This window comes from Plectropomus leopardus, chromosome 24 (genome assembly GCF_026936395.1).
Source record: "Plectropomus leopardus strain MGB_pleo_1.0 chromosome 24, ASM2693639v1, whole genome shotgun sequence".
NCBI classification, from domain to species: domain Eukaryota; kingdom Metazoa; phylum Chordata; class Actinopteri; order Perciformes; family Serranidae; genus Plectropomus; species Plectropomus leopardus.
Genome location: NC_142199.1, coordinates 5,834,140 through 5,846,385, shown reverse-complemented (window position 1 = coordinate 5,846,385; position 12,246 = coordinate 5,834,140). Strand labels below are relative to the sequence as shown.

At 38.7% G+C, this 12,246-nt stretch overlaps 1 protein-coding gene across 1 annotated transcript in view; it reads left to right on the top strand.

The window, feature by feature from the left end:
• Positions 1–12,246, top strand: part of LOC121962944 (FERM, ARHGEF and pleckstrin domain-containing protein 1-like) — a 71,122-nt gene that overhangs the window by 572 nt on the left and 58,304 nt on the right. Inside the window, exon 2 of the mRNA XM_042513283.2 lies at positions 8,233–8,448. Within this exon, the coding sequence (XP_042369217.2) occupies positions 8,275–8,448 (174 nt within the window). The 5' untranslated portion in view covers positions 8,233–8,274. The remainder of the gene's footprint in view (positions 1–8,232; positions 8,449–12,246) is intronic.

Sequence of the window (12,246 nt, the reverse complement as noted above, 5' to 3'; positions counted from 1 at the left end):
GGATTTTTAACTGACATGTGCTTTGGGTGTTTTATAATGTGCATTTTCCAGCTTTCCATTCACCAAACCTTACAATAGACTTGTTACAATAGGCTAAGCTTCATTGTCATCACATGCACATTAACATTAAGCTCTCTCTCGCGCGCACACATACACACACACACACACACACATATATATTATATATATATATATATACACACACACACACACTAACGCAGTCCCCTGGGTGTGATCAGGTTGCCTTTTAGCCTACTGACATCTTTACTCTGGCCTTAAAGGATTACTCTGCTAACCTACATCCTGGGGCTTGTGCTCTCTGCTTTATATAGAGAGGCGTGTTGTCACTCCTGCATCCTTCTTGGTGTCTTTATAGGCAAATCTTCACCGACTAATAACGTGTTTAGAAATTATTAGATGACAAACAGATCCCTTTAATTTATTGCTCTCTAGAGGGGCATGTCCTTTTTGTGCACCCTGCTGTTGGAGTGAGGTCACAGCACAGGGTCAGCTTTGTGTTTAAAGTCCAGTTTCGGGGGGATTTAGTGGCAACTAGTGGTGAGGATTGCAGATTGCAACCAGCTGAAACTTCTCCCGGTTATAATTCCTTCAGCATTGATTGTTTGATTTTGACGACGTGTTGTGTGTGTGATTCACCATGTAAGATTTTAAGAACAGAAGACCAGCAGCCATAAATGTCACAATGAAGTTCAGGAACCCCTTACCCTCTGAGCAGAGGATGAGTACAGCTGTCATATGACAGGGACAGTAAATGATTATTATTGACATGTCATGTCATTGTTGTTGTCTATCAAGTGCTGCAGACATGTAATTAAGATGTCACATGAGAGGCTGATGCTGTTGTGTTAAATGTCATGCCTGTCATGATTCTTTTTGTTCCTCAATGCTGTCATACTGTCTAAAATCACACAGAGGAGTGGCATGATGCCACTGTTGTTTAGTTCTGCATGAAAATGCAAAGGAGGAATAAAGGAGGGACAAAGTTGTGGCTCTTTTGCATGATCCTTGTGTAAGAAGGGCTTGTGTTTGGTTTGGTTGTTCTGGGCTACTGTACAAATATGGTGGCATTGTCATCTCCATAGATGAGGACTAGCTTTCTATGTATAATTGGCACATTGTAAGGTAAAGAAAACACAATTATTCTTATTTTTTATATGCTAAAAAATGTAGTTATTATATTCTATTTCTGTTAATGTATCCCCCCAAATCCTGCACACTGGACCTTCAATGTGGTCGAAGTGTGTTGTGCGTTATCACTACGCTGCCCTGTTGCCAGTTCACTTTTAAAATCAATATCACACCCATAACACCAGGAGAATTGGTGTCACACCCCCTTTCCTTCACACACGCACACAACAACACAATAGAAACCCTCCTGAGAGCAGTAGAGCAGCTTAATGGCTCTGCGGGTGCAGAGTGTCACCTTGATAAAATGTGGTATCAAGCGCAGCCCATTGATCTGTCGATGGCCGTGTGTTATCTTGGGCTTGATCTCACCCTCACCTGTGCTTGTCAGGCTGTAGTTGATGCTTCAGGGTATCATTTCTCAGACAGATACAGCTGTTTATTGAATGCTGAAATGGCAACAAGTAACACAAGCAGTTGATAGATGTCCTCCCTTCATGGTCCTTTATGGTGAGGAGTTTTGCATGTTATTGTATTGCACAGAGCTCCAAACTATTATCTGCATTTTTCAGCTTTAGTTATTTTTTGTCTGAGCATGGAGATTCATTCTTGACCACATACTGCACTGTAAATCTCCAAAACGCAAGCACACATCGTTCCTCAGTGAATGCAGGACCTTGTTTAAGCCATAACCAGGCAGGAGTAGCTGTTGACCTTGCATTCCGAATATTTACCAAATAGCACTCTTGTCATTTTTGAATGGAAAGCCATTGTTTTTCCACGTGATGTTCTTTAGAGCTGTAACTCATGATTAAAATCATTGTCGAATCATTTGATGATTGTTTTCTCGGGTAAGCGATTAGTGTTGTGGTCTATAATATGTCAGAAAATGGTGAAAAATGTCAATCAGTGTTTTCCAAAGCCAACTGAGTAGGTTTTGTTTCAACATTGTGGAGGACACATTGTTTGGGGGTCCTCTGCCAGAAAACTTTGAGCATCAAAAACTGAATTTCCTCCATTTTGTCAAAATCTTACATACCATTTGTGCATTTCTGCATCAGTTTATGTTCATGTTACGTTCATGTTCTGGAGTGTTGCAGTACTTACTTTTATTCCTCTTAATATGCTTATTGAATGTTTTATATATGCACCAAAAACTAAAGCGCATTCCTTGTAAGTGAACTTGGTATTACATCTTATTGTGATAAATGTATATAAAATAAACATAATCTGCAGTTTTCACAAAGCTTTAACAGTGTAACACGATAGAAAATAAACAAGTTTTGATATTCAACTCTTTTGCTTTTTACCAAATATCAAAAAGTCAGTTGTTCCAGCTTCTCAAATGTGAATTTTTGTCTATGAAACAAGCATTAAATTGAATATCTTTAGACTTAAGACTGTTGGAGTGACAAAACATGACATTAAAAGACATCATTTTGGGCTGTAGCAATTTGTAACTGGCATTTTTTCACTATTTTCAAACATTTTATAGACTAAACAGCCTTGCACAACATAGAAGTAGCTAAAATGATTAACCAAACATTTAAATGAAAAGTGCTAAATCTCTAATGGAAACACTGCTACAAACAGTGAAGTTAGCGCAGCGATCACAGGCTGCATGTCCATCACTTCTCTTTAGTTATGACCTCTGATCCACTTTTATGGCGCAGTTTCTGTATTCTTGGCATGTCTTGTCTTTTCCTTCTTAAGATAATCAGCTGTTTTATCTCATGTTGCTTTGAAAATCCACTTATCAAAGGGTTGATTGTCAGACCAGTTTTATAGCGAGCAAATGATGCAGATTGTGCAACCTCTCATAAATCTTCAAACCCAGATTATGTAATAGCTCATCCTTACTTTAAGATGGGCCATCTTCATTTATTATGAAATAGTCGGATTAAAACCAGATTTGTCCATAAAGCCAGCTCTGTGGATACACTCGTGCACACACACTCACATCCGACTCCCAGAATTTGGCCTCCCCCTCACAAACTCTTGGGAAACTTTCAGCTAACACCAGTTCAAAGGCTGCTCGAGAGGCCTCGGCCCCTGCGAGTTTTAAAGCCCCTCTGCTGGAAGCTCCCACAGTGGCTTCCTTTGTGCCTGTGTGACCAGCTCGCTCTGTATTCCTCACAGCCAACTGCATGTATAATCCCCCAGCCCGACTGAGGAGATGATGAAACTTGGGCTTCCAAATTTCCACTTGTTAGTTGTGAAACAAGGAGATAACACTAAATTCACAAGTAGTGTGTTATTCTCAATTTCCTAAATCAATCCAGCCTATTTATGAGTGTTTACATGAGTGAAAACTCATTTAACTCTTTGAAATCTGAGCAAAATTGTTCTTTTTTTCTTTTATAAAAACAGAGAAGGCAATGGGCTACTTAACAAGGCATGATCCAAAAATAAGTAAAAAAATATTTTTAAAAAATATCTGAAAATAAGACAAAAAGGGGAAAAAAGAATGCAAAAACAAACAAGAAAATTACCTAGAAAATGTGCTAAAAATAAAAATATATTTATTTCATATTTGTTTTTTTGTGGTCATTTTTCCCTATATTTTGGATTATTTTCGAATAACCTCTCTTCTTTTTTAAATTCAATTTCTTGCAATTTGTGGGACATTTTTTGCCAAGTTGGTCATTGCTATTTTGCCTGTGTTATCAAAGAAATCAAACCAATATGTTCAGTTTTCAAAGGGTTGTATAACAGTAAAAGGCATCTGGATGCAGCACAAGAAAACAGATGTAGATCCAGTTTTTTAAAAAATGTGGAGCTGTGGAAGTTTAGTGTCTTGGTGCCATTGCAGATTCAGGGATGAGAATTTTGGACACCTTAACTGTAGAACAGTGCTTTCTTTCTGTGGTTGCTATGTTGTGTTTGTGGTTTTAAAACCCTGAAATCTACCCTGTTGAGTGCTGAGAGAGGACATGCATGCAGGTGACAAACTGACCCTGCAGATTATGATCCACTGATGTTTGTCAAGTAATTGGCACCTGTTTGTTAGTGAATGGTAAGGTAGAGCTCTAAAGCTGGCTCTGAGCTGACACTTGTTTTGATTTGAAGGGTAAGTGACAGTAGGCTTTAAAAAACACATTATTCAAGCACTTCTTTGAATTTTTTTGTCAAGCAAGACTCTCAGATACTCTCCCAAACTTCCTGATACTGAACTTCTGATAAACAACCCAGCAGAGCGTTCATTTTGGCGCAGTGGGGAAGTAGCACACCAGAACAATGGAATTTTCCCACAGGTGTAATAAGTAACCTGAATGTCAGGTCCCTTTATTGTCGGGTCACTTCCTTGGCTGGGCTCCAGTTTCCAGTTTCAGCTTTTGTTACTGAGGTGAAGAGGTGAGGTTCTTGTTCGTGTGTGCAGGTGGAGGGATTAGCAAAAGACAGTTTTGTTCTCTCATTTGAGATTCAAGGCTAGATTAGGTGTGAAATAACAATGGGGAACTTTCTTTATCATCATGTATTTTTGTCATAATCATTATCTTTCCATGAGGAATATACAGTGTATTTTATGGTAAGAGGTCAGAGGTCAGCTACAGAGCAGTTCCCCTGGAGCTTGTAGACATTCACTGGTTGTGTGCCATATCCGGGGCCTTTTTATTTAGACTATTGGGCCTTTGGAGGACTGAAGGCTCTGCTTTAAGATTGCAGCTAATAATTATTTTCATCATCAGTTAATCTGCTGGTTATTTTCTCAATTAATCTAGAAAATAATGGACTATGAATATCAGATGATGAGTTGATGAAGGCTCAAGCTAACACTTTCTCACCTAAATTTAGTTTGTTTGCAAATGAAGTGAAGATGTCTCTGTTCAGAGCATATTGTCCACCGCTCCATAGTGCTGGCTTGTGGGCAGGTACAAAAAGCAAGCTTAAAGAAGTTGCAGGCAGCTTATAATAATGCCTTAAGAATATTTCTCTAAAGTCCCAGGTTATGTAGTGCAAATGAAATGTTTGTAGCCGCAGAAGTCAATACCCTCCAAGCTCCTGTATAAATTTATCTGCCGACTTTATGACTCTAAAGCTGTGTCCGAATCCGTCCCCTATCATGGATATAGTGCACTATATAGTGTGTTCGCCATTTTGTAGTGGTGTCCAAATTCTCTGCTATTAATTTCATTCACTATACAGTGCACTATAAAATGCCCACAATGCAAAGCAAATTTGAGTGTACATAAGATGTACACTACATTTAACTCCCGTCTACCACAATGCACTGCGGTGGTGTATTTCCGGGGGGAAAAAAATTCTACTGTAGTGTCCGAAATCTCATTTGGTTATTCCCTATATAGTGCACTTTTTAATACACACTCAGTGAACAGTGAGTGAGTGAATGAAGGGGGACGGTTTCGAACAAAGCTTACTAATGAAATAATTTTAGTTCTATCCGACGTAAAGTATAGCACTACACATCACCAGTCCCAGCTGTGGAGACACTGGTGAAGTCCATTCTTTGTAAGACATTAATATATATTGATTGGTTTATTTGTACACCATGATTTTATAGTGTGTTTGTGTATGTCTCTATTGTATGTGAAGTTTTGTGTTTTTTATATGGACCCTGAGTCTGGAATGAAAGAATGAATTGAATTGAAAATGTTGGGTTGCACTAATTCATCTGACAAAAATCTGCCAACATTTGCCTTATTCAGGGTTTCCCACACATCCATTTATTTGTGGCAGTCTGCCAGGATCAAAACATCTGCTGCTACAAATTAATTTAATAATTCTGGAGCTAAACAGCTCATAAGGAGCACAATTTGCATATTTATACCTTTGGGTATTCATTGCAGCATACTTTTGGGACACAGAGCTTGGCACTAACAGAGCAGCAGAAAGGAAAGCCCATGGAAAGGGAAACTTTACTGTTTATTTGTTGTTGTCTATTGTGCTGTGTTCATGTACCTGTAAAAACATCCAAATTTTGAGAGGGGACATAGAATGATTTAAAAAAGGAGACACATACTATACAAAAACTATCAGCTATCAACTAAATAGTCATTTTAAACATCTATGTTGGCATCAGCCTAGAATTTAAAAATTGGTGCGTCCTGACCAAAATTATGTTATGTTTCCAGTCTAAAATCCATACATATTATCATTATTTACAGATGAATTGTCTTTATTCGATTTACTGTGTCTGCTCCACTCCCTTGGCCTGCATCCTCTCCCCAAAATAGACGATGCACAGAAGCTCCATCATAGCGTCACAGAGAAAAGTGACCGGCACTGTGGATTGTAAGGATAGTCTTCAAAAGACCGCAAATTATACACCAGCTTTTTTCTCCACATTTGGGCAAAAGAAGGCTGTGTTTCTCAGGGGCATTTGGAGGAGACTCTGAAATCAGACAGCCCCATCAAACCTGATGACATACTGTATTTGGTCTTGATATATGGACCTTAAATGCTGCTCAGGAGAGGACAAAGGATTTTAACCTGTGACTAAAGAAGGATCTAACGACCTGTTAATCACCATGAAGTCCAATAGGTCCCTAATGACATATTGATTTAATGATTGACTAGAAATGGTGCCCAAATGAGACTGAACTAAGGACAAAATGGCAATTTCACCTTACCATGCCCTCAGATAACCACTGTGTTTGTACGCTGGGGCAGTTCAGCCGTGCATCGCCCCCTGACTGTCTTCTAAAACATTCCTCAGCCATGATGTCACCAACCGTCTGAGAGCATATTTATTGTCTGAGGTTGAGGTTTATCAAGTGTGGGATGGAGAAGGGGGGGCGCTGAAAAGTTTGTGTGCCTGAAAGGGGGGGTCGTCTTTGTGTGTTCTCAGACCGTATCTCATCTGCCCTACTTGTGCGTAAAGCTTTGATTCATGTCTGAACTGGCCTTAAACAGCGCTCTGTGTTTGCTTCGTAGGAAATCCCACCTGCATGTGCGGCAGCTGGAATAAGTGTGTGTCTAGCGAGGTGTGAGACATGTCTGTCTGCTTCTTTGTGCACTGGCCAAACTCTAACTTAAGCTGTCATTTAAGTTGTTTAATCATCCAAACTAATAAAAAAAATCACTGACTAGATGTCTTGTGGTTTTGACAAAGTGCAAGGCAAACTTAATTTAGACTGAATAAATGCGGCAGGATTTTTTGCACATTTCTTGAGCTACTTAAGCACAAAGTTTCCCTCAAAGCAACTTTTTCTTCATCATGACTTCTTAATCCCTTTGAAATAAGAGACAAATGTTGTATTTTTCCTAATTTAACTCTTTGAAACTTGGGGCAGAATCACTTTTATCGTGCTGCCTTCGGACACCTTTCACAAGTATTTAAAACATCGAACCCTGAGCAAATTGGTGCAGTTTCTTTCAAAAACGTGCAAACAAAGGCAATGAGCATTTTGGTAAGAAATATTCCATGAATTGCAAGATATTAGTAGATTTAGAAAAATATTTTTAAAAAGCTAGGGAGATAAAATATTTCTAAAATTATCTTAACTACATATTAGAAAATTTATTAAAGAATTATTATAAATTTAGGTTTAAATTTAATTTTGCACCTTTTCTGGGTCATTTACTTGTTTTTTAATGGATTTGTTTCAATATTTTTCTCTTTTTCTATTAGTTTGTTTGTTAGTTTGTTTTTGTTTTTTTTTTAATATTTTTTGGATCATCTTTTGTTAAGTTACTCTTTTCCTTCTTCCCATGTTTTTTTTTTTTCTTTCAATAAAGCCAATTTGCTCTGGTTTCAGACGGTTAAGAGACCAGAATGCAACTTTTAGCCTTCATTTTTTAAAAGAAGCATCTTATTTGGCCTGGTTTTATTTTTCTTCAAAGGCAAAATACATTTGACAAGATTACAGGAATACAAGCATATAAACTTACAAACACACAGGATGTGATGCTATTTAGGACGATGGCCGATGTAGAAGCTTGGATGTGAGAGGAAATGCCTGATCCTTTTGGCATAAGACAGCCTGCTATGTATTTTAGAAGCCCAAATTACCCCCAAATCACATACTGAACAGTATGTTGGCTTTGCCTTCTTGAAGCATATAAAAAGATGCAAACTGCACCCCAAATTTTTTCAGTAAAACTCTTCTTTCCTTTGTCCTCCAGACGTGAACAGCTCGAGAGCCCCTCACTGTAGCGTCTGCCACCATGGTCGAACCAGCTGACAGGCCGTCTACAGCCGGACAGAGGCTTGGCGCCCCGGAAAGTTTCGGGGTGTCCACCCTGGAGCCAGGTCTGCGTCCTCCTGTCCAGCCTCCAGGGCGACTAGTCTCCATCAGGGTTCAGATGCTTGATGACACACAGGAAGTTTTCCAGATATCGGTGAGTACAGGCATAATTTCGGGACTTTTTAATCAATCCATGACTAGTTTTGGTTGCAAGAGGATGGCTCAATCTGCTCCATTTACCTTTAGTCTTATCTCTGCTTCCTGGAGGTACACAGGAAGTGGGATAGAAGCCAGCTTCCTGTCTAAGCACACCACACCTACAGACCAATGATCCTTCCCCAAAGACAGAAACGCTGCAGCTTTTGCTCCCTTCCTGTCTTCATCTTTCACTGTGTCCGAGCCTCTGCTTTTCTGAGAGCTGATTTAAACGGCAAGTTTGGTAGTTTTGAACCTGGACTCTAATTTCACATTTTTTTGTCTAAGTAACAACAATCTTTGAAACTGGTCCGCCGTTGAGTGTGTGAACTGCAGCCGGGAAACGGGCTGCAATGTAACTACTTGGGGCATTTGTGCATCTGCAATTTACGTCACTTAGAATAATAATCTGAGCCTGTCAGTAGCAAAAACAGACACTTTAAGTGGACGTACATTGACGATGCCACAAGTTGTTACATCACAGTCGGTTTCACGGTTGCTGGCAGCAGCAGTCTCCTTAATACTGGACCAGTTTCAAAGAATTGTGTTTCTAGTAATCACTTGGACACAAAAACACAGGAAAATAGGGTCCAAGTTGAAAAAAACCCCAAACTTACCCTCCCTTTGAAACCTGAGCAAATTGGCTTAATCTTTTTCAAAAACACCTAAGGCTACGATCTCTGGTTCTGTCTTTTTTATTTATTTATTTGTTATTTTTTTACTTATATCTTGCAGCTTGCTCGTTGCCTTTTTTAACCATTTTTTCAAAAGAAATCAAACCAATTTGCTCTGTTTTCACAGGTTAAAAAACTTCTGTCATCTGAGTGTAACACAAGAAACTGATATTGATCCAGGTTTTAAAGGGTTAATGCAGACAGATCTCCCACAAATGCTGCTGCTGTTAAAAATATCTGCTTTTATGATATGTTTGTGATAGGTAGTCCTCTATCTGTCACCCATGTCATTCGCATTCTCTCATGTACTCAGTCAAAAACATGCATAACTGTGCATTCTTTGCAGTTATTAGCCAGTATTCACCCTGAAAAGCCATCTAAAGTATGTGTTGTGAATCTTTGCGTGAGCTTGAGAAAGGGTGTGTGCCTGCTTATAAGTGAGTCTGAGGCGTGTGTTTGTCTACGGCAGCTCCCTGGCTTCCTAATGCAGGCTCCTGTGAGAGGCTGCACATGCAGCCGCTTTAATGACATCGGTTCTGCGGTGTTCTGGTATGTCATCTCCGGGTGGGAGTAGTCTTAAATTTCTGAATTAATGTCTGCCGCAAGCTGACAGAGTTTGGTTCTATGCCCTCCTCGGCAATTTGCACGCCTTTTTAGAAAACCCAGCCGCTGCATTATCAGCTTAGAATTTGGGGAGTTTTTTTGTGATGATAATTAAGAAAGATTGCAGTGAGTCGCTGTCTCAGCTGGCTTGTCGAACATCCAGAGCTGCCAGTTCAGGGAGCTTTAATTGGCTCTTGTGGAAAATGCCAAGAATGTATGTGGTTGTTAGTGTGTCAGTGCCTCAGGATGTGTCTCTGGACGGTTTGACAGAGGGCTGGGAGCTGGTGTCTGTGGGAGAGGGGTGTCATCTGCATACCTGTGTATGTGTTTTTTTTTTCCTTCAAAATCCTAAATTGATGTCTTCTCAAACCAATGTAAGAACCCACAAAGCAGCAGCAGGACTCCTCATGATCTTTTTCTGTCCTCAGTCTTTCACACACACACAAATGCAATATCTTATCACTGTGGAACATCTTTTAATATTACAGCTCAGACAACAGGAGTGCAGAACACATCAGCTGACAGCTGCCGCATGACCACACAACAGTAATACTGCACTCACACTCTGTTGTTCCAGGCTGTTTGGTTGCTTTTAAACTGTAAACTCACAAACTGATCTTTTCAAAATCTAGGAAACCCATTGCATTGATAAAGATAAGTAAATATAATTATTTCTTTTAATTTATGTTTAATTTATATCTAATGGTTTTGTATACTTTTAGTTGCATTTACTTAATTTTGTGAAGTTGTTGAAACTTAAAATTGATGAGTGAATGAAGTTGTTCTGTAAGTTATAGCAACTTAAGCTTTTAAGTAAACCAACTTAGTTGGACTTACCTCCACAGCTTTTTCAAGTCCTGTTTTGTTAACATGTTTAAGAATATAAATGTGATAAATAGTTTGTAACCAGCAAAATACAAATATAAAGCACAGTGTTAACACCTACAGTGTTATTTTGTTTATTACAACTCAAGGCATGTGCATAAAATGCAATTTTTATGGAATGTTTTAGTTATTTTGCAAGTTTGCTGAAGCTTGATTAAAAAGAAACTGCTTCAGCTTTAAAACGTTGCTGTCCAGGCTGCCTTAAAATTTTAAATTGACTGAATTTGAGAAGACAAGTGGAGGAAGTTTTGTAATGATTCAAAACAAACTTTTCTGGTTAAATGAACTTGTAAGATTTTAAGCACAACTAAATTAAAATTCAGTTCATTAAAAAGTTTATTTGGTCATAAAAGTTCATTTGTTTTGAATCATTGCAACATTACCTGAACTCGTCTTCTTCTGTTCAGATAATTTAAAATTTTGAAGCAGCCCGGACACTAACTTTTTAAGGTAAAACAAAAAGTTAATTTTTCAGTGATTGTATAATTTTATTTGTTTCCACAAACACTGGTTTTGTCTTAGATGCTCAGGATGGCATTTTGTTAAAATGAAAATAATCTTACAAACTTTTCATTCTTTGTTGCGCAGATTTTATGTATCAAACACAACCAATTTCCTAAATGCTGCTGAATAAACACAACTGTATAGTTAAGTCACACCAACTTGGTTTGATTAAGTTGCTGGCACTTAAAAACAAGATGATGTCACTCGTCATTTTTAAGTTGACTTCACAAAATTAAGTAAATACAACCAAAATTTAAGGAATCGGTTTCCCTCGATTTTGAAGATGAACTTGTCAGATTATACAGTGTACAAGAGTGAAATGGAAACCAGCAGAGAACTGGACCCAGAATACTAACGAAGGGAAAGTGGAGACGGAAGAAGGATAAGTATCCTGAGCAGGAGATGAGAAACACATTAAAAGCAACCCAACCAAATGAATGACTTATAATGTTTTCGGTGCTTATCACAGTGAAATAAGGGAGTCTTTGTCTCCTGAGCTTGACTCACGTACTCTGTCTTTTTCCTGTTACTGTGCCAGCCAGTGTATTTGTGCAGTAGGTGTAGTCTAACGTGTGAATCAAGAGATAAGCCTGCAGCTCACACTAACGTTGGCACTCGATTAGGCATTTTGTCACTACAGGCTGGTTCATTAACTGAGCCTGTTATCTTTAAACCTCAGCTGGGGGGCTGCAGAATAGGAGCAATATATTTTTAAGATCCAGAACATAGGGCTGTTAATGATTTATCAAGACTTTTTTCATTCTTTAATGAGATCGTTTGGGTTTTTTTAAGTGGGGTTGTATGAGATTCATAGTTGGTGTAAACACTGGCAGAAGTAAGAGCTTGTCACTGTATACTGTGGGAAGACAACAGAAATCACTTAAATGATCAAAGAATTCTACAAATTTTGGACAATTTACCAGTCGTCTGAAGTTTAATGGAAATGTTATTCCTTGTTTTACTTTTAAGTTGCTCGCGCCATCAGATACCAGCATTATCACCCCTCTATCTTGTCTTCTGCCCGTGATTTCATCGGCGAAAGCCAGACAGCAACCGCCAGAAGTTAAACACAATGAATTTTGTACATGTTC